The 21,731-nt window shown below is 42.2% G+C and overlaps 6 protein-coding genes across 9 annotated transcripts; 3 read left to right on the top strand and 3 right to left on the bottom strand.

The window, feature by feature from the left end:
- The first annotated feature begins 132 nt into the window (after positions 1–132).
- On the top strand, positions 133–5,392 carry Stc (nuclear transcription factor, X-box binding stc). Its single transcript, XM_077417459.1, has 9 exons — positions 133–1,807; positions 1,886–2,059; positions 2,133–2,525; positions 2,661–2,942; positions 3,019–3,309; positions 3,396–3,859; positions 3,966–4,496; positions 4,556–4,662; positions 4,728–5,392. The coding sequence occupies exons 1-9, from the start codon at positions 532–534 to the stop codon at positions 4,831–4,833; spliced, it is 3,624 nt and encodes a 1,207-aa protein (XP_077273585.1). The 5' UTR covers positions 133–531; the 3' UTR covers positions 4,834–5,392.
- An 852-nt stretch (positions 5,393–6,244) lies between these two features.
- Positions 6,245–12,460, bottom strand: LOC143903657 (uncharacterized). Its single transcript, XM_077417461.1, has 9 exons — positions 12,052–12,460; positions 11,469–11,685; positions 11,179–11,389; positions 10,836–11,100; positions 10,567–10,728; positions 9,877–10,485; positions 9,335–9,750; positions 8,990–9,197; positions 6,245–8,879 (listed from the first exon to the last, which is right to left on the bottom strand). Exons 1-9 carry the CDS (start codon positions 12,077–12,079, stop codon positions 8,650–8,652), a joined length of 2,346 nt encoding a protein of 781 aa, XP_077273587.1. The 5' UTR covers positions 12,080–12,460; the 3' UTR covers positions 6,245–8,649.
- A 979-nt stretch (positions 12,461–13,439) lies between these two features.
- Positions 13,440–13,890, bottom strand: LOC143903645 (transmembrane protein 203). The gene has a single exon (XM_077417444.1). The coding sequence runs from the start codon at positions 13,888–13,890 to the stop codon at positions 13,477–13,479; it is 414 nt and encodes a 137-aa protein (XP_077273570.1). The 3' UTR covers positions 13,440–13,476.
- A 108-nt stretch (positions 13,891–13,998) lies between these two features.
- Rpp20 (ribonuclease P protein subunit p20) lies at positions 13,999–14,809 on the bottom strand. The gene is made up of 3 exons (XM_077417443.1): positions 14,493–14,809; positions 14,204–14,372; positions 13,999–14,139 (listed from the first exon to the last, which is right to left on the bottom strand). Exons 1-3 carry the CDS (start codon positions 14,667–14,669, stop codon positions 14,024–14,026), a joined length of 462 nt encoding a protein of 153 aa, XP_077273569.1. The 5' UTR covers positions 14,670–14,809; the 3' UTR covers positions 13,999–14,023.
- Positions 14,763–17,155, top strand: Cstf50 (cleavage stimulation factor subunit 1 Cst50). 2 transcript variants are annotated; one of them, XR_013258762.1, is made up of 5 exons: positions 14,763–15,086; positions 15,285–16,188; positions 16,321–16,414; positions 16,531–16,926; positions 17,039–17,155. XR_013258762.1 is itself a non-coding variant. In XM_077417419.1 (4 exons), exons 1-4 carry the CDS (start codon positions 14,830–14,832, stop codon positions 16,773–16,775), a joined length of 1,500 nt encoding a protein of 499 aa, XP_077273545.1. In that variant the 5' UTR covers positions 14,763–14,829; the 3' UTR covers positions 16,776–17,155. The 2 variants fall into 2 exon arrangements, 1 of the variants encoding a protein (XP_077273545.1); XM_077417419.1 differs by having other exon boundaries at positions 16,531–17,155.
- A 552-nt stretch (positions 17,156–17,707) lies between these two features.
- Positions 17,708–21,473, top strand: LOC143903642 (uncharacterized). Of its 3 annotated transcripts, none has more exons than XM_077417434.1 (4): positions 17,708–17,862; positions 19,019–19,126; positions 19,678–20,294; positions 20,467–21,473. In XM_077417434.1, the coding sequence occupies exons 1-3, from the start codon at positions 17,806–17,808 to the stop codon at positions 20,260–20,262; spliced, it is 750 nt and encodes a 249-aa protein (XP_077273560.1). In that variant the 5' UTR covers positions 17,708–17,805; the 3' UTR covers positions 20,263–20,294; positions 20,467–21,473. The 3 variants fall into 3 exon arrangements, with proteins under 3 accessions (XP_077273560.1, XP_077273559.1, XP_077273561.1); XM_077417433.1 differs by lacking the exon at positions 17,708–17,862 and adding an exon at positions 18,007–18,219; XM_077417435.1 differs by lacking the exon at positions 17,708–17,862 and adding an exon at positions 18,614–18,935.
- The last annotated feature ends 258 nt before the right edge of the window (positions 21,474–21,731 follow it).

Genomic DNA, 21,731 nt, shown 5'->3' with positions numbered 1-21,731 from the left:
TTAATTCTTCAGTAAAATAAATTTTTAAATAAATTGATCTTATCGATCGGGTTGATAGGTTGATACGATGATACGTTGGTAGTTCCGCTGGCCGCTGGTATGCCGTAGTGTGCCGTAGTCGCTGCTCGGTGCTCGGTGCTAGCGAGTGCTAGCTGCTGGACGGTGAAAGGTCGTAAAAGGTTGCAAGCATTTCGCTCATACACATTCCACAGTCTCCGAATTTCCAGTGATCGATTTAATAATTACGAACGGTCGACGAGGTATAAAACACGTAGCTTACGCGCGACCTATCGAATTTTTTTAGGTTAGGGCAAGGTCGCTCCGGAACGCGCGTAGCGTAACATATTGCAATTCACCCCGAACGGGATTATTTTTCCGATCTTTTTTTCCCCTCTCCCGTTCTCACGAGGAGATCCGATCTCGGCAGATAAGATTAGCGCGTTTATCGGCTGACTCCTGACTCCTGACTGCTGTCTCCTGTCCCCGCGTTGCGCGTGATTTCGCGTTACCGCGCATTGTGCAATCGCGGCGATGGCCACCTGGGACGGCTCGTATCCGGAGGACCTCAATTACCTGGTGTACGCCGACCGGAACGCGGCCGACGCTGCCGCGGGGAACTGGCAGCGGTACTTCGCCGAGAACCCCACGTACCTGCGTGACATACCCGCGGGAGGCTACTACACGGGAACCGGGACCGGGGGCGGTGGGCACGTCTACGAGCAGAGCGGGCCAACGGCGACCTTCTACCAGACCGGCGCCCAGCACCCGCCGAACATGGTGCCTTTGGAGAACAATGCCTATCGGGAACGTGCACTGCCAAACGCGATGGCCACCTCGACCGGCACGCGAGCGTCGAGCAACGTCGTCCAGACGTCGCGCGACGCGCCGCCCTTCTCCCGCGAGTCCCGCGGTGGTTACAAATCGAGGTCCGGGGGTAACCGGGCGCCGCCACCGCCGAAGGTGGACGACGTCATCCGGTCCACCGTAGTGGAGAATTCCAATCTACATCCCATGGCCAATGAATTCGTGCCGAATAGTCAGGTCAAGTTCAGGAGAGATCCCAGATTCAGAAGGTACGACAACGGCAACGCGACGAGCGGTGGTTTCGATGCCTGCGCACAGGAATTCGGGCCGAAATCGACTGACAAATCGTCCTTGGCGGACAACAGGTACAAAAACGAGAGACGCTACGACAACAGGAGGGACCCTAGGGACGCGAATTACAGACAGAAGAGGCCGCAGGACGCGCAAGCTCCGAGATCTGGCTACAGGGATACTCAGAGAACGTACAACGCGAGAAACTACAATAAGTTTCAGAACGGCAGATATTACAATAGGAAGTATCGGTCGGACGCGGAACAGAATGCCGCTGGAGAAGGTCACGCATCTACAACCGAAGCTACCGACTCAGCTACGTCTAGCAGTCAGGAACATAAAACTGTTGTTGAGGAAATTCAAGAGGACGACTCGTTTTCGGCTACTAAAACCGGTAGAGGCAGAGAAGAGGCATCGACGTACGAGGATAACGATTCGGAAAATATGTCCTCGAAAATTCTTGAGGCACAACGAAACGGTAGACCTAAACGATTCGCTAATGCGTCCAATTATCATAGATACAATTCAGACGAACAATCTGAACCTGGTGCCAGGTGGAAAACAACGACAGCGACGAAGTACGCGCAAAGGAGAAACAATGAAATGACAAGTTATAAAGAAAGGAAAATGGAAAATTGGAGAGACAGAACGGCAAGTAATGAGACAGCGCAGACACCACGGGGGAAAAATCTGAGGAAAAAATCCGACATTGGTATGCTTATATATGGTATGCTATTATATAAAAAATAATTTCGTAATTAATTGTTGTTGCTCTGTACATTCTTACCAGATGACGACGCGAGTCAAAGGGAGAGATTAACCGAACAGTTAAACAAGGGAGCATTGGAATGTCTGGTCTGTTACGAGCATATCAAGCAAAGCGACTACGTTTGGTCCTGCAGCAATTGTTATCACGTATTGCATTTGAGATGCATCAAAAAATGGGCCAGGTCGTCTCAGAGCGGTAAGCGGTCGAAGTTGCGATCGCGCCAAATCAGACGCAATCTCATTAACGTTTCCATTCCATTCCATTCTAGAGAATAACAGTTGGAAGTGCCCGGCTTGTCGGGACGTTAGCTTATTCGTGCCCGAGGATTACTTCTGCTTCTGCGGCAAGATGAAGATGCCGGAGTGGAATCGCAGGGACGTGGCGCATTCGTGCGGCGAGATCTGCGGCCGACATCTCTCTAAGAAGAACTGCACGCACAAATGCACCCTGCTCTGCCATCCCGGCTCTTGCCCGCGGTGCGTGGCGATGGTGACCAAGTATTGCGGATGTGGGAGAACGTCGAAGATGCTTCTGTGTAGCGCTCATCAATTGTTGACGTGCGATTCGATATGCGGAAAGGATCTGTCGTGTGGCAAGCACACCTGCCAGAAGAAGTGCCACCAGGGAGAGTGCGGGCCTTGCGACAAAACTGTGCACCAAAGTAATGGTCCAATTTTTTTTTCATCGATATCTGACATTTAATTCTTTAATTAAGATATCGATGTTAGGATTGGAATAAGTACAATAGATGGTGGAACAATACGATTTTTTAATGCTTTTGTGTTATTTTGTTTAGCATGTTTTTGTACTAAGAAAACTCAGGAGGTACCCTGCCGAGCCAATACCGCAGATACATATTGCTGTGATAATATTTGTGACAAACCGTTGGATTGCGAGAAACATTCTTGTCGGAAAGTCTGTCACCCGGAGTCCTGCGAACCCTGTTTCTTGACGCCTGAAAGAGTTACGATGTGCTGTTGTGGCCAAACGCCGTTAACGGAGAAGAGAGAGAGCTGCACGGATCCTGTGCCGATCTGCGATAAAATCTGCTCGAAGCGCTTAAAATGCGGCCAGCCTAGTAAGCATTTCAGAGACATCGCGCCTCGCGTCTTGTGACCATGCGGACGCGCTAAATCGGATTTTCGCTCACGCAGGTAATCCGCACACCTGCGAGGCACCGTGTCACGTGGGAGAATGTCCGGAATGTGAATTGAACACCGACGTCAAGTGCCGATGCGGTAACATGGACCGCGAGATCGCCTGCAGAGATTTGACGACCAAGGCCGATGACGCGCGCTGCGAGAAACGCTGCAAGAAGAAGAGATCTTGCGGTAAACACAATTGCAATCAGTTGTGCTGCATCGACATCGAACACATCTGTCCGCTGCCGTGTTCGAAAACCTTGAGCTGTGGTCGGCACAAGTGCCAGGAGAGATGTCACATGGGTAAGTGCACGCGCTTGTCCATAAATCGTATCTACGCATATTAGAAATTGTACGATATGAAACGAAATTTTTTTCTTCTCCGACAGGAAGATGTGCACCTTGCTGGGAGAGCAGTTTTGAGGAATTGTACTGCGAGTGCGGCGCCGAGGTGATTTATCCGCCAGTACCGTGCGGCACAAGGAGACCCACTTGCAACCGACCGTGTTCGCGCGAACATCTCTGCGACCACGAGGTATTGCACAACTGTCACAGCGAGCCTACATGCCCACCTTGCAGCGTCCTGACCCAGAGATGGTGCCACGGCAGACACGAACTCAGGAAGGCAGTACCGTGCCACGTGAAAGAGATTTCGTGCGGTCTGCCGTGCAGCAAGCCGTTGGCGTGTGGACGGCATAAATGCATCACAATGTGCCACTCCGGACCCTGTGAGAGACCCGGACAACAATGCGCGCAACCTTGCGCCACGACGAGGGAGCTGTGCGGACATATCTGCGCTGCTCCTTGCCACGAAGGCAAGTGTCCAGATTCTCCGTGTAAAGAGATGGTTAAGGTAAGATGATTTCTATCTTTGTGTTAAGGGACCATTCACACGTCATGGTGAAATTTCAACAAGTTTTGCACGATACTGTGGGATCATATTTACGATTATATTATAGGTTACGTGTCAGTGTGGACATAGGACTATGAGTCGGGTCTGTGCAGATAACGCGCGGGAATATCAGAGGATAGCAAGCAACATATTGGCTAGTAAGATGGCCGATATGCAACTCGGTCACTCCGTCGATTTGGAAGAAGTGTTCGGACAAGGTACGAAAAAGCAGAATCAGTTGAAGACTTTGGAATGCAACGACGAGTGCAAGATAATAGAAAGAAACAGGAGGCTCGCGTTAGGACTGCAGATCGTCAACCCAGATTTAAGTGGCAAACTGATGCCCAGATACAGCGATTACATGAAACAGTGGGCCAAAAAAGACCCGCAATTCTGCCAAGTGGTTCACGACAAGTTGACGGAATTGGTGCAGCTGGCGAAGACATCCAAACAGAAGTCCCGGAGTTACTCGTTCGACATTATGAACAGGGAAAAGCGTCATTTCGTGCACGATTCGTGCCAGCACTTTGGTTGCGAGAGTCAAGCATACGATGAGGAGCCAAAGAGAAACGTCGTTGCCACTGCCGTGAAAGATAAGGTAAAAACACATTTGATTAAAGCATGTGTCGTCTCAGTAACGAATGTATTGCGTTGCAGTGTTGGTTGCCGAGCTACAGTTTACTAGAAATGATACAAAGAGAGAAGGGACAAAGAAAGGTTCCAGGTCCGGTACTTAACGCTTCGAAGGGAAATAATTCTACAAAGTAAGATATCTATTTGTCGGAATTAATGAATGAATGTATATAATATGATAATTAAATGATTGCAGGACTGTTCTTTCATTACCTGTAAAACAGAATCAGCAATTGCTGCCATCATCGTCAAGTGCTAAAACTGCTGACAAAGAAATAGATTATTTTGACTATCGAGGATAAATCAGTAATATGTAAAGGATAATGCGAGTTATACAATGTGTATATAATATTATAAATAGGACTTAAAAAATGGGTACAACTGTAATTATACGATTGATAGGACGAGTTTTTAAATTCATCGATTGATAGATCGCATTATACGCAAATGCAACTTTTACAGAGCAAAGTTGCCTTTGCGCATAATGCGATTGATCAATCGATGAATTTAAAAACTCGCCCATACTGATTAAAGGTCATTGCACGTAACAAAGTTTTAGGTCATAATTGTAAGGCCGTAAGAAAATAAACCATTCGCACTCGATTATTCTTCGAGCTCAAGGAGAATAATCGACTGTGCGTGGTCTATTTTCTTACGGCCTTACGATTATGACTAAAACTTTGTTACGTGCAATGGCCTTTATACTGATGATGATACAATTGATACTGTGCTCGAACAGCTCCAAGAGTAGAAATTTGAAGATCAAACTTTAAATTCGTTCGAGTTTGAAGATATTTAAAATAGATACGAAAATAGTATGCCCCTAAAAATGTAATAATAAAGAGGAATCATCAAGATACATTTTTTGTCGCTAAAAGATACTGTTCTTCCTTTATTCCAAAGTTATATGTCATAAGATCGATCTTTAAATTCCACAACGCTTTTATTATCCGAAATAGATTTCGCGATTAATCTATTATGATAAGTATGATTATAGATGAGTTTTTGTATAAATTCGAAATATACGGGAAAAGTATGTCGTAATTCAATTTTTCTTCATCTTTATTTCTACACAATTCTTTTTTCTCAATAAACCTTTTACATAGTTGTTGATTATATTGATATCTCTTAAACATAACAATATGATGATTAATTAATAAAGAGACCAATATGATAAAGCAATATAAATAATAGCGAATTTTATACTGCTTTTAACTACATCGCTACAAGACAAATTCTTATCACGGACATAATACAGATATACAAAGTATCTAAAAATCAAATGATAGGATAAAGAAATTTATTCTAAGTAATATTTTTATGGCTTGGTCAGAACTATATTGCTAAGAAAGTCAGTGCTTTATAGGTGCTATATGAGATATAGACTATATCTTTTGGGCTTTTGAGGTTTTTTGAAAATGTTTTCAAGATCTTCAGATAGTTTTTTATAATTTATTAATAACAGTTATGGCAATCAATCTTGATTAAATATATGTAATATTTATCGTAACTCACAACTTTATTGTACATATATTTAACGACCAAATGGTCATGTTAAGAAATTATTTTTAATTTAGATATAGAACAATAGAGAGCTTCCATTGAGCTATATAGAGAGCTTCTATTGAAAACTTTAATCTTAAACAAATATATCTTATATTTGTTTTATATATAACTATTGAATCTGCGATATTACCATTTTGCATCAGGAAAAATATCAATTTATATATGTATATATGATAATTTCGGAATTCTCATCGATTTGATTAAAACGACAGTTATTTGTTATTGTACATCCAATCGTATATAAATATTTATCTATATCTATATGTATATAGTTTTGTAGAAGAGTTCTTGTTAGGATAATAAGACTTTGTATCTCTTGTAAACATTTAAAATAGTTAACACGAGTATTTGGCACATGAAACATCAATGTTATATTTTATATATCGCTACTTTTCATACTATAAATTTCAAACAGATATTTATTCTCTGAGACCTTTTATGCTCCTGTAAGTATTACTAATACTACTAGAATTCTCACTTGTTCTATATTTGGTTTTATGAGTGAGGTAAACAGAATGTAATACATAAATAGAGAGTTAACATCACTGGATATATACGCTTGTAAGAAAGAGAAATAAAAAAGATGCAAAAATATCTAATACTGCACACAACAAATAAAATATTACGGTGTGCGCAGTACCAATATACCAATACACACGATATAATTTTAGCTGTAATTTTGTAAAAATAAAAAAATTTATAAAATTATAAATTAAAATATATAGACAGATGCGTGAACACAATAAAATATTGAGTACCCTAATTATATAAGATATTAAAGGTAATGATAAATTATTGTATACAATTGCAACAAAGCTATGATATAGCTCTGTTTTTATCATAAACTCACTTTTACAGTCTTTTATCTCACGGAATATAGTGTTATTTAAGCTTACATAAGCGTAAAATGGCCTCCTATTCTATACACATAAATATGATATATCACATGTAGGATCACAACACTGTTACAAATTCAACTTGCAGATAAGTCATTTATGTATTATTTATGTATCATTGTTGTAATTTTGTTGAACATTTAGTAGTAGGGCACTTTGAGAGTTTGGGTTCGTACTTTTACTTCTAAGCACTGGTGCGGTTGACACACAGTAAAAACGCGTTATTTTATGTATTATCGATAAAAGTCACCTACTATTTTAACGTTTTTGTTTATATACAGTCTGTTTCCTTTCTTTTCTTTCTTTTATTTCGAAAATATCCTTTCAAATTTTATATAGAAGTTAAAAAATGATATATACAAATACATATATATGTATATATTTGTTTAACAGCAAAAAAATATATATATCTTTCTGAGAACACAGTGAACGTCATTAAATCAATTCATCGGAAAACTAATCTAATTTAAAAAATAGATATCTGTTTTTGTGAGTATGTGCTTCGAATGAACACCTGGCATAAAAAGTGATTTTTAGAAAATGCTACGTGACTATTGCATTTGTTATTAGATACTGTCTAAACACTTATTTCATGTTTAGAATGTTATGCTCGTCTATTGCTAGGTTTTCGTAAATAGCCAAATGTTTTGAGACTCCGTCTTTCTTATTTTATCATGTACTAGTGCACGATCTCCTATCTGGCTATTCTCCTAATGTTTTGTCAATTTTTGAGATTTTAATTTTTCGCGGTTCGAGTTCCCAGATATTCTCGAGTCTCAGAATTTTAATTACCGTTACCTCTTGACTGATTATGTTCTTTTGATACTTTCTTAATTTTTTAAAAATAAAAATTGATGTCGATATAGAATTGTTAAATAATGCCAATAATTTACTATAGTCCAAAAAATAGGTTGTAACTCTACCGACCGTCGAATGCGTCGGTAACTTCAGTTATTTACGTCAGCCACCGAAAAAAATTTCGATTCTTCAAAAATCGAGTGAGAATACATAATCAGCAAAAAAGTCGCATTATAAAATTTCGAGAATAAAATTTCCAAGAATTCTTGAAATTATTAATTTAAGATTTTAAACATCAGAAATTTTAAATCTCAAAAATCGATAATAAAAGTTATCGATATTCGGAGAATATGAGCAGATAGGAAGTTGTATAAAACTCCAGAAATTGCAATTTTAAAAATTATTAAAATTTTTTAATCTGTTTTAATTTGTTTTTATATAAATCTGTTTTAAATTACTTTTTTGAATAAAAATTTCAACTTCAAAAAAATTGGATATTACGATGCCTTCGCACTGCATGCATTTTCGATAGAAATTGTTATCAATTCATGATTAAAACTACATATTTAATTAACTATGTATTAAATAAGTATTTAATTTTGTGTATAATTCCTTTTTTCAATAAAAATAAATTTTTACGAGCATTGAGGAAAGCAACAAACATAAATTGTTGAAAATACTGAGTTATATATGTATACGTTTGTAAAATCGATTACTGAAAATAATCACAGAGTCATTATAAAAGACATTAGTCTTGAAAGAGTAATATCAAGCAAGATTTCATTTAAAAAATTAAGGAAAATTTTCATTTGGCATCTTGGTTTTTGGATTATAATTACGCTTAGATAAACTATTGCTTTATATATAAGGATTATTACCTCGATTTACGCGCGGGGAATAATTAGGATAATTACTCAGATACTGATGTCGCGGACTTACTGATGGCTGTTTAGTTATATTCGCCATGGCGCAGCCCATCACAAATTCAAATATCCTGAGTATCGTTTGATACAGCAGCCACGGCCGCGGCTTGGGAAACTGCGTCGGTTCTGGTTCCGTACCGTATGGTACAGTTTCAGCAACGAGTCCTAAAAAAATCGATTAACGTTATTCTTCACACACGTATTGTTTTACAAAAAAAATTCAATTTTATATTATATAAAAAATCATTTATTGTGTGTTACACTATTGTAAATACCATATGGTCCAAAAATACGAAAGGCATCCGTGACGCATAGGAGGATCCCTAAAATCGCAGTAGCGCGCGTAACATTTAATACTTTTTGCATCTGAGATTTCCTGGCAATTGCGGTATCCGCTTCCGGTATATGCAGCGGTGTATCGGATTTCGCTCGATTCACGTACGCGATGTGATTCAGTATCGAATGAAGGGTGAAGTCCGTGCCCTAGAAATAGCGTGGTCATACAGTTCTTAAACAATACAAAAGTTCTAGGCATCTAAAAGAACGTCATTTAAAATATAATATTTCAGAGATTTGCGTCTGTATTCTGTGGATTTAACGATATAATGAGCACTACGTACCATAATTCTTGCTTCAACAGGCGTATTTTCGGGAAGCAAGTTGGTCTCCGGCGTGATATCCTCTGGGTCTTCAATATTTTTGTCGTTCCATGACAAATTCTTTTTGCGCACTTTCGGCTCTTCGTCTTTGCTCTTTGACTTTTCAGTCATCAATGCCGCTTTCTCGCTGCAATCAGGATGATCTGAATCTGATTCAGATTTCTCCTGCACCTCCGGCTTAATAGGTACTATACTCTGAAAGTGTGTGGGACTCCTGTCTAGAGTTCTGATACTGATATCGCTGCTTCGACGATTTATCATTAACGGCTTAATATGAACGAACTCGGAATTGCGTCGATAGGAACTCTCAGAATTTCTACGCGAGTCGGGTCTGGGTGACGGGATGAAAGTACCAATATCGGAATTGCGCCTTGATTCTGAAACATTGTTAAACAATATGAGAATGAGATGAAACAAAAAATATAATGTCCAAAGAGGAGGACGGTAGACTAAAATGTTTTTTTAAAGATTGCTCGTTTGTACGAATCAGATTTTCTCTTTACCCGTGGGGCTAAGATCCAGAACTTTGGGCAATCTAGGATATTCGTCAGGCGGCAACATTCTTTTGGGCGTTCTGTTACCAAAATCGCTATTCCTCCTGAGCTTGGTTGCAAATTGCGAGCCACGATTCTTCTCGTGAGTAAAGTCAGAACATCGTCTCAGTTCCCGAGTGCTGCCTGTCGGCGTGATATTCTCCGAGTATCGTCGTGAGCTCTCAGGTGAGCGACTCCTCTCAAACTCCTCTCGCATCCTTGGCAAGGATCTGGGACTACCTTCCGTCGTACGTTTGCATTCCGTCGTATCGTCCTCGTTTACAAATCGAACGCTACATTCCGAATTTCTGCGCGAGGATTTGGTGGACGTGTCGCTGCCTCGTCGGCTGGCCATGGAGGCCATGGAGCTTCTACGACTCGGGCTGGACACGGTTATAATCGGCAGATTAGCGGTCGACGGAGTAGGGGTGGGTGGTCTAACGTAGACTTCTGGTACTGAGGACTTGTGTTCCTGCAACGGTGATTGCGCGGTGCACGTAGGTATCGTAGCATTCTGTACTTCTTTTTGCGCTGGTCCCTCTATCTTGCATACTTTAGCGGTAATTGTGACTCGCGAATCTAAAATCAGATCTCAATGAGAAATATATTTACACACGTTTCTGCACGATTTATGGTAAAATAATGTTTGCTGCGTATTACCTCCTTCCACGGGTGCTTCCTCTGCAGTTTTATTCACGTTTACAGGCGCACTTTCTTCCGGGTTCTTCATCTTAACTGGGCCAAGTAAAGTAGGTACCAGCGCGGCAGCGACCGAAGTCGCCAGATTGCTATACGGTGCCAACATCGCGAGTTGCATGATACCTGAGTTACAAAAGTAAGTTCTTGTGTACAATTCCGAAACAAACGAAGAAAAGTAACAATTTTAAAAGAATAAAAATTGACTTATAAACAGACAATCAATAACTGACCTTTCTGATGTGCATTGGAATTGTCCCGCGTCAACATGCTACTTGGCATAGTTTGGAGCAAATGATCAACTTTGTGAGCCGCGTGTAGGAATGCGAGGTACAAAAGAATACTCCAGACGAGAAATGCCGCTTGGACCATGTATTTCGCCATGTAACAATTGTGGGAGGACAGAACAATATCGCTGGCGATTATGAAGAAGAAGTGTGCTGTTATAATGAGGCTGAGGCAGGATTCCTTCTGTATCTTCTCTGGACCAAATTTCAGCTGGAAGTTGATCATATAAAAGATATAGCAATGCCCTCAACTAAAACCTATTAATTATTCAGTTTAAGCGGTAAACACCTTCGTCAGTTGCAGGAAAGCCAGTTGTATCAGACAAAAGGCAGACGTAATGCATGGATATCCAATGTCCCATATAATTGAGCCAATAACTTTGGGTAGAATTTCCTTAAGATTGTACGCGTCTATGAACAAGGGAGCGGCTCTCGATGCCCCGAGTAAACATAAGAATATATTAATCGTGGTCATAAACGGCCTGGTTGATATGAGAGATCTAAAGAAGAACAGTTGAGTGTGCAAAGATGTAAACATTCGTCGATGCATATCATTAATGCACATATAGCGATACGAACCTTAAATTTAGAATAGAGAAGAATGTGTAAAACCCTAGTACAAAGAAGAGGCATGCAAAGCTGTATGCATGTAGTAGAAACGCCCATCTTATGTCTTGTTGTATCGCACTCCACGACGGTGCAGTGACCAGTGATTTGTCTAGGAACGCAGAGTTTGATGAATTTGACGATACACAGTTCTGCCCGGGGACAGATACTGGGGTTGTTACGTTTATACCTAATGATAAAAACATCGAATTAAAAATAGAATGATGCATATATGTATATACATATGTATGTACATATATATGATAAATATACATACACACACATATATAGGTCAGTATAGGTAGAACACTCACTCTATACAGAGTTTACATAATACAAAACATAACAACATAATTTATGTCGTATTATTATTCTACATAATTTATAATTTATTGCTTGAATTAACATAGCTTCCCAAACTTCAGTTCAATAAGAAATATACTGTGCTTGATTTGACGCACTATCATTTCGGTATGTCGAACATTTTATATACAAAAATGGCCCTTGTCGTCATCCTGTGTATATTAAAAATTAAGATAAATGGTAAAAAACTGACCACGAGTCCAATTATCCAGCCCATCCATAATCCCTCGATATGTCCACGGCACATCACTGAATCTAGTAATTGGCAGTCAGTCTTATGATAGACAGTTAATGTAGCATTTAATGTAGCGCGTTCTGCGAACTTGTGAAATGTGCTAGCAGCAACAGGCTTTACCTATAGAATGACTCGATTTACGCACCCCTTCTCACTGAATACAACCACTGTCTCCCTTCAGTTAGGATTATTGATCTTAGCTGAAGAGGATTGGAGGGGGCACACATGCCCACATAAAGCACCTGGCTTGCTGGTCAGTTGTTTATCTTTAGAGTTTAAATGGAGCAGTGTTAAATTTATCGGTCTATGTTACGTTATGATTCATAGGCCTGTTATTTTTGTAAAAGGAAACTACCGTCTCAGTTTCTATCGATTACATTCTCTAAGAAACGTAAATTCCGAACGTTGCATAAAGGGATATCGGAAGGGCAAAGTGGTTAAAAATAGTTCGATAACGTATTAAATATTGAACTCTTGTGAATATTTCAAGCAAACCGTGCTCTGTAAAATCATAACTTTAGAAAAATCGATTTCTAATATCAATTTTTTTGTTCAAGATAATTAATTCTCTTCGTAAATAGTAATCACTATGTGAGTTTTAAGTTAATTAATTTTATATAAAAGAATTATATAAATATTATTTTTACGTTAATATTACATATTAATATAGTGAATAAAATTGGAATTATTATTAGATATCATATTATATCAATATATCAAGTTAAGTTATTAATTTTCAACACAGATAATAAATACTTATTGTTTCCAAATATTCCATGATTCATTCTTAATTACCCTAAATATCGAAATCTTGTAAATAATTCCAAAATTAAATAATAAGAAATTTGAGAATCATCCAGCACATAATATATAATAAAATTTAAGATAATAACAAGAATATTATTTATTTTAGAAAAAAGTTTTTGTTATCTTTTCTTAAAGTTAATCTAATATATTATAAAATAACAGTTCACACATCAATAAATTTATGTAATAGTTATAAGTATTAATAAAGCATTAATATAGAAAAAATATATTATTTATCGATACATTACTTTATCATCAATCTAATTAACACTTTTGTATCATATATATATATATATATATATATATATATATATATATATTTATTATCCTTTTAAAAAGATTTCTATTAAATTTATATTGATTTTTACTTAAGGACAACTTACATAATGTTAAATAGCAGAGATAAAAATATTAAGTAATATTTATATAAAATGCTTTAAATAATTTAATCTAAATAATGAATCTGACAAAATGTAGTATATACAAGTGTATTCATATAGTACATAACGTATGTTCTCACATATGACAAATGCTTTGGAAGTAGTACCGCTCATACAGGAAGTTCTTCCGTGTCGCTCAATGTAACTGACAAGCTCTGACGGCGATCAATTGCAGGAGGATGAATACAGGACTCAAAACTTCTGAATACTCCAATGTGCTTTGTCCGGAGAGCTTTTTACATAGAAGATACTTAAAGACAAAGACTAATAGTAATGATATTTGACTCCATAACGCTCGCAAGATCCCCACCCTGATCATTCCTTCCATGTACATTCTTATGAATATAATTGCGCAAAAGTACGTATTCAAGCCATCGGCTATAAAGAGAGGCGAAAAAACTTCCCACCATCCTGACGGTCCCAAAAAATAATTTTCATCTAATTTTAGAGCTAGCAGTACAGTGAAGAACGTTAAGGCAACCAAGTTTATCCATATCTCAAAGATCGTTAAACCTAGCCAGTGAACCAATTCGTTCAAAGAGAAGATCATTGTAAAAAATCGTACAGTTTTGCACCAGCTATATTGAGAAATCGTGATTTATCTAATAATTCCATTCGCACTATTATGTACACCGTTATGGCTCAAATATATCGTTTTGCAGAGTCTCAATATTAGTTTGTCTCTATTTAGATCTAAGCACGGCCACTGGCACTCTCCTAACAATGCGTATGTGTATAGCAGAGTTTTGCCTGTTGTTTATCTCGTCGTCCACATCGTCGGTTAATGCCTCTAGATTATCTGCAATCAACAAGATATCCCTAGAACTTTGTATCAGTTATGCATAGAAAAAAGGTATACGTACCTACTAAATCGACGGTAGATGTTTTAATATCAAGATCCAAAGTCTCATGATGAATTTCCTTCAATCGCAGAGCCAAGCTGGCTGCTTTGCACACAGCAGCACCAAGACCATGGATGACCAGTTCAGACGCGCCTTTATCGAACAGTTTCTCACATTTGTACAATTGTCCCTTGAAAAAAATTTGCAAACGCTTAAAAAAGGATGACGACGGAATAACAAACAGATGTGTATTCGTTTCACAGAAATTGTGCAACGACCGAGAAGGTTATGATTCCCAGATGCGAGGTACCTTGAAAGGAGTCTTGTTGTTCACGTAGATATCTCTGTCGCTTCTACTGAACTTGAAGGGCTGCCGCTTTCGCAGAGCGTGTTTCGCGTCCAACGGCAACTTGTCGTTTTTGCGGCATGCGCCCTTCTGCCCGGAGAGGGTCTCATTTGACCCCGGATTGCTGTCCACCTTGGCCATTCTAGCGTCGCTCGCCTCCTCGCTCCTCAGTCCTCGCGCGGCGCGCGTCACGCGTCACGCGTCACGCGTGCCGTGTCACGTGGAGCTCTCGCCGTTAACGGCGCGCACCGATTGGCCGCGACCGCCGGAACCACCGATCCACACCAATCAAACGCAGGCGATGCAGTGCGGGAGCACGAGCGTAAACGTGATCAAGATCAAACACGGGTCAGTGACAACAACGCGACGTAACCTGCAAAAAGGACCGGAGTCATCGATTGCTGGGCGGTTTACGGTGCTTTCGACGGTTCCGGTAAAACTTGGCAACATTCAGTCACCCCCGGGAAACGCGACGAGCCAGAGCGCGATGAAGGAACCCGAGGCAGACCCGAAGAACATCATAAAGAGCAGAGAGCTTCTCTACAGATTGATGATCAGGTTGTTGATAATCGTTTCTTTCGCGCGCGCTCTCCCTTGAATCTCGTTCCTTCGCCGTTAGTATTCTCGTACGAAGCGCGATTTCTGCGTAAGCGCTCGATCGCGGATGTAATCTACAATTATCAAGCTTCGTCAGCGGATAAGAAAAATGGGATGTGCGCGATGGATCGTCAAGTCAGTTCGTGTTGAATATTTCAGTCAGCTGTTCTACGATGGTCACCAAACACTAGCCGTGCAGCTATCCAACACGATACAGGCGGAACCGCCATGCCCACCCTCGGATCGACTGCTTCATTTGATGTTGATCGGCGCTGCCCACGAGCCGGATCGTTGCAAGAAGGAAAACAACACCAACGTGTCCACGTTTGCGTCGAGCTTCGACAACACCTTGGGTCCCGGACTGGATCTGGAATTCGAAACGGAAACTCTGACTCAAGCTCCAGAGCCAGCCCAATACGAAACGGCGTATGTCACGTCCCACAAAGGAAACTGCCGAGCTGGAGCTTTCTCGTCGGACGGTCAATTGATCGCCACCGGCTCCGTAGATGCCTCGATCAAGATCTTAGACGTGGACCGAATGCTGGCTAAATCTGCGCCGGAAGAAATCACGCCTGGGGATCAAACCGGTGGCCATCCGGTTATAAGAACTTTATACGATCACTTGGAGGAAGTGACGTGTTTGGAGTTTCATCCCAGGGAACCTATACTTGTGTCCGGCAGTCGCGACTTTTCTGTAAAATTGTTTGATTTTAGTAAAGCTAGCGTCAAGAAGGCATTCAGAACCATCACGGACGCGGATCAAATTCGATGCCTGTCTTTCCATCCAACCGGAGATTTTCTCATAGTCGGGACCAATCATCCGGTAGTTAGATTGTACGACGTAAATACCGCACAGTGCTTCGTGTGCAGTATCCCGAGTCACCAGCATACGGCCGGGATAACGAGCATCAAGTATTCGCCGGACGCGAAGACTTACGCATCGGCGGGAAAGGATGGTAGCATCAAACTTTGGGACGGCGTGTCGAGCCGATGCGTCAACACATTCGCAAAGGCGCACGACGGTTATGAAGTATGCTCGGTGATCTTCACGAGGAATGGCAAGGTAGTAATTCTGACGGTAACGTTGCGCAAGATTTATGTTGAAGAACACGTTGAGTTATCGTGGAAAATTATTGGCTTATATCTAATTGTAAGTCGTATTGAGTAATCGCATATATATAATTTTGGATTCCAGTATTTACTGTCCTCAGGGAAAGATTCCTTGATAAAGTTATGGGAATTATCTACCAGCAGATGTCTGATAGCGTACACAGGTGCCGGAACTACAGGTAAAAGACTACAAATGCGTTTAGACATACTTGGAATAAGCTTGGTGCGGTATGCCTCATTAATTTTACGACAATATAATCGCGAATATACGATTGACGAGTGTCGTTTTCCACAGGTAAACAGGAGCACAAGGCACAGGCTATTTTTAATCACACCGAGGATTACGTAATGTTTCCCGACGAAGCCACCACCTCGTTGTGCGCATGGAATTCTCGCAATGCGTCGCGAAAACAGTTGCTGTCGTTGGGTCACAACGGTCCTGTGAGGATGATCGTCCATTCGCCAACCGCTCCTGCATTTTTGACATGCAGCGACGATTTCAGGGCACGATTCTGGTTCCGAAGAATGCCAACGCATTGAAACGACTCGCGACAGTTGAAAGGACACCGAGACCGCGAAACGAACTTTCTGATAATATCCATTTTACAGAATGCGGAGCACGCGTAGATTAAAAGACATTTAAGATCGGATACATTGGTATAATTACGAGAGGAAGAAAACGAAAAAATAGGTATTACGTATTTATACAAAGTTTCTATTTTAGATTCTAAGTGGCGAACCTTGCATATTTTATTTTATTTGTGTTAGACCACAAATATGTATAATATATGTATGATTTTTAGAGTAATTTCAACCTTTACATGTTTTCACGATGAGCGAACAAGCGCAAAAAAGCTCTTCATCTTTATTTCACACACACAAAGCACGGTGTACATAATTAAAAAATCCTGAAACGACTATCTTATAATTCTATAAATTGTCGGCTGATTGAACGACACACGAATATGCCACGTAGTTTCTGACCAAGGTAGGTAGGTAAAATAAGTACGCGATAAATTACAATTCAATTTAATACGCGCTTGTAAAAATATTTTCGAAATTGCTGACGAGAGGCCTTCGTTGAATCGGGAAATTCTGCGGCGACACATTCTATACTGCATCTTTTAATTGTTGTAAGAGAACGTTGCTCGTGTTACAACGCGAAATATTAAAAAAAAATATGTGTAGGGAATTACACGTTTGATTTTATTTTATTGTGTACACGATAGGGTACGTAGACTCTTGCGTTGCTGCTGACGCGAACGAGCCTCGTCCTTTTACAATAAAAAAAATATAAAAAAATAAAAAAAAACGACGAGACGCAGCGTAGGATATCGCCGGGGAGAATGTCGGATGTCGGGGTCGCGTATGCGTCGCTACGCGCGTAGTTGGCCGCGGCGGCGCGGGGCGGCGCGCCGAACTCCCGCTCTGAGGTTTGACGAGGTGTCACGTGACCCACGCTAACCGCCATCTTTCCTTATCGTATAAACAGTGCGACCGGGCGCAGCGCGAATTCTCGCCGTGGAATCGTGGATTTCCCAGTGTTTTTGAGTGATTCGCACGCGAAGAGATGTCGGACGCCAAGACGGAGACCAAGAGCGACAACAACGTCGAGGATGCGTCCAAGGTATGCGGGCCGGCGGGCACGTCAGAAACACCTTCGTCAAGCCGAGTTTTCATGCCGTGAGCGGCGTGTGCGAGCGGCGGTGAGGCCCCCTCTTCCCCCTCGCGATTATCGCTGGCCGCGGAGACGCTCGTACGTCGGTTCCGCGCGTACTCCCGGGGACCTTGGATGCCGTGGACGCGAACGCGCCTTCGCCGCGACGCGTCGTACGCGACGCGGCCGCGCCATGTGGCGGTCCGCGGTCCGCGCGTCGGGCGACGGCGCCGCGCGCCGACCGCCGACCGACCGACCGGCCGCGCCGCTCGCTCGCCCGTCCTGCCTTCCATTCTTCCATCCGGCGAGATTTCTCCTGGCTGCGCCGTACGTATGTACGCACATCCTCTCCCGTCGTCGCTCGTCGCCAAAGATGGTGGATGTTTTCTTATCGCGCGAGGCGCGAGCTTCTCGCGGTCGGGGGGAGGCTCGCCCCGCTCGCCGCCGCTCTCCTCTCGCTGGTCTCCGTCCGTCTCTCTCGCACCCGGTCGCTCGCACGCCGTACATCTCGGCGCCGCGCGAAAAGGCGGGAAATCACCGTGGCGAGCGGCGTCGAGCCAGGAACGTGGGCCGCGCGACGGTCGTCGTCGGCGGGCGACGTCGCGTCCATGTCCGCGAGACGCCACCCCGCCGACCCCGCCGTCGGCGACCGGGCGGGAGTCGCGCGCGAGGCGTAGACGTTGGCGACGGCACGGGCGGGCGGCCGGGCGCACGGCAAAATGGCGGGAAACTTGAACGAGACATTGGTCTCGGCTCTCGGCTCTCGGCCGCGGGCCGGCCCCGCGGTTCAACGGTCCTCGATAATCTTATCGCGCCGAGCGTCGGCGTCGTGACTTATCGTTTCACGTCGCGTGGTGCCGTGCGCCCGTTGCCCGCGCCTTCCGCGCGGCTCCCGACTCCCTCGGAATAATCTCCGAGTCTCGAGACGTCGCGCTTGCGGCTGCGTAAGAACACAGACGTGACAGACGTGCGTTTCTCTCTCCCGGAGAAATATGGATACGTGCACGCACACGCGCGCGGACGCTGCGCGCGGGCGCGCGGCTGTACGTGTACCGCGCGCGACATCAATACGTATTCGTGTGCGAGTTGCGAGAGCGAATGAATAGGAAGCTTGATTTTTTTGCAGGAACAGTCGACGGAGGAGAAACCGACCCCGACGAAAAACAAACGAAGCGGCACCAAGAGACTCTCCACTCTCGAGAGGACCGCTCAGGAGGGCGAGGCAATCTTAAAGGTGCGTCTCGCGGCGGACCCGCGCGATTATCTAGAGCAGGAAAAACATTGGACGTCGTTCGGATCGAACCGGCTTATCGTACGACCCAAAAATCTTCCTCGAGGTTTCGCTGGTCAAGGTCCTCGACTCCCTCCCTCGTCATTCGCCATCGGTTATTTCCCTCCGTTTTAGCCTCTCCGTCGTCGCTTCGCTCGCTGCCTACGCGAACGGCGTATACGGCGTCGGGAGTGGGGGACGTCGATTGGCCGGGGGTGGGGACGATAAGGAGGGAAATAAGCGCCCTCGGCGAAGCACGAGGAATCAATCGTTGCGTAGGCGCCAATTACAAATTGCTATGTCCGATGTTAGGAATCGACCGATATTAATTAGAATTAATTGTAATTTGCGCTACGATCAAAATTGACTACATAAAAATACCGCGTCTTGCGATTCGCGATTCGTTGCGCTGCGCTTTTCAAGGAAAGATCATTTGACGCGTCTTGAATTATATTTCTTTTTGTCGTAGATACACTCGGTCATTCGTTTTATAAACGTTTGCTATATTACTACAGGGCATGAACAAATCCGTCGGTGAGGTAGAAGGCAGGAGACGCACTCGCAGCTCAGCCAGAGGCCTAACTTCGACAACGCCAGTGCCATCGCCACCCAAGAAGGAGAAGAGGGAAACATCGACGCGAGGTGGCGGCGGTCGCGGGCGCGGGCGTCCCAAGAGGCAGGAGAAGAACAATGAAAACAACACAGACGAGGAAACGTCCAACAACAAAAGCGAAAAGCACACGGAAGAGGAGTCTACGAAGATGGAGGTAGACGAGGAGAAAGAAGAGAAGGAAGAGAAAGAGAGCAAGGCGATACAGAACGAAGACAAAAACGCGGAGGGCGCGGACAGTAAAGACAGTAAAGATGCTGAGAAAGTGACCGATGCGAATTCCAAGGATGAGAAGGTGACGGAGGAGTCGGAGAACGTGGACGAGGCTAAGAGCACCGCTCCTAGCGAAGAAAAGAAGCAGGAGGAGGTGAAGGACAGCTCGGACTCGAGTCAAGATGCGACGGACTCAGCAGCGGAAGCGCCGCCTTTATCCTCGTCGGAGTCCCAAAATCCCTCCAACGCTATTACTACTGAGGAAAACAAGGAATAACCTCCTTTCGCCTGTTTTACCACTACTTTTATGTAAGTATCTCGCAGTCTATCCTTTTGAAATCACCGACATCACCGATTTTTCCCTTAAAATGTACGACTGTTAACGTAATGTCATTGCTTCAAGCGATTTCACTCGAAATTACGCTTAGCGTATAATGAGCAATCTGCGAACGTTATTGACATGAGATTTGTTTTACTATAGGAGGTACCAAGGCGGCGCACATATTGGGGTCACACAAATCCAGTCCCCCTCGTCTATTTTAACTAATTAACACCTTCTTGTCGATCGTTGCTTCAACCAGCGCATCGGAGTCCTGCTTTTATTTTCTCATTATCCCCGTAGAGACAACGCAGCTTTCCGAAAAACATAACGAAAATTCCGCAGGACATGCTACGCTAGGCTGTACGAATTAGTATTTAGAGATTGACTCATTTTCTGTCTCTGCCTATGTTATAATACTACATTATATCTTCGCAGAAAAAGATAGGTTCCAGTCTGGAACGATTATAATCTGGAATATTATTTTGGGGAGATAATAATTTAGGAAGAGACAGCTGACTCGTTAATCTAGCGTTAATTCGAATCGTCGTTGTAATTTGATCGTAAAGTTTCAACTATTTGAAGTTTTTTTTTTTTTTTTTTTTTTTTTTTTTTTTTTTTTTTTTTTTAATCTTTGTCCTGTTTTTTTCCGCATTATCACTATTACTTATTACTATTATCTTCCGAGTGTCGAACTCTGTAAAGCTAATCTAGCCGGATTAATTTTTGTTTAATCAGATTAACAAACTTCTTTATTGCGTTCTATGTAGCATGTATATTGTATTTATGTATTTTAAATTTTATTCTGTTTATCGAGTAATATAAAAATCTTGTCATTGCGCTGGTTAATTAGCGATAAGCAACGCGAGGTGTAGAGCATACGTTGTTCATGTACAATGATAATATTATTGTAAAATATATTTAATATGGACTTATATAGAGAGAGAAGTTGTTTTCAAATCAGAGCTGACATCCAGGTCCTATAGTATAATGCCTACGATTCAGATCTGATGTGAAAGTAGCTAAAGATTAATTCGTACATAGCAAATTACTGTAATACCTTTATCGTATATAAATAGTGACTGAATGAAGTGGAATATATGAGAACTATGGTGAAATGATTTCTCTTTTTCATGGATTAAGCGGAAATAAAATTTCTGAGAAACGCGTTGCAGCGTTATCTATGTTTTCCTCCCTTGCATAAGTGTCTACTAATAATTTTTAATCGATCCTTACTTTTTCGCCGATAAACGAACCAACGTTTCAGCAGTGAGCTTTTTTTAAAGCGAAATCGAAAGAATTGTTGATCACTGAGTGGAAATTTCTTATTGTCTTATTCGCTCCAAGTCATTGTGACTTTTTATTGCGAGATCTTACAGCACATCCCTGCTTTTATTAGTCCAATATTAAATATGTTAATATTATTG

This window comes from Temnothorax americanus, unplaced genomic scaffold (assembly GCF_048541705.1).
Source record: "Temnothorax americanus isolate GAGA-0224 unplaced genomic scaffold, ASM4854170v1 Scaffold49, whole genome shotgun sequence".
In the NCBI taxonomy this organism is placed as follows: Eukaryota; Metazoa; Arthropoda; class Insecta; order Hymenoptera; family Formicidae; genus Temnothorax; species Temnothorax americanus.
Note: the sequence above shows the minus strand (reverse complement) of the source record. Positions and strands in the feature narration are given on the sequence as shown.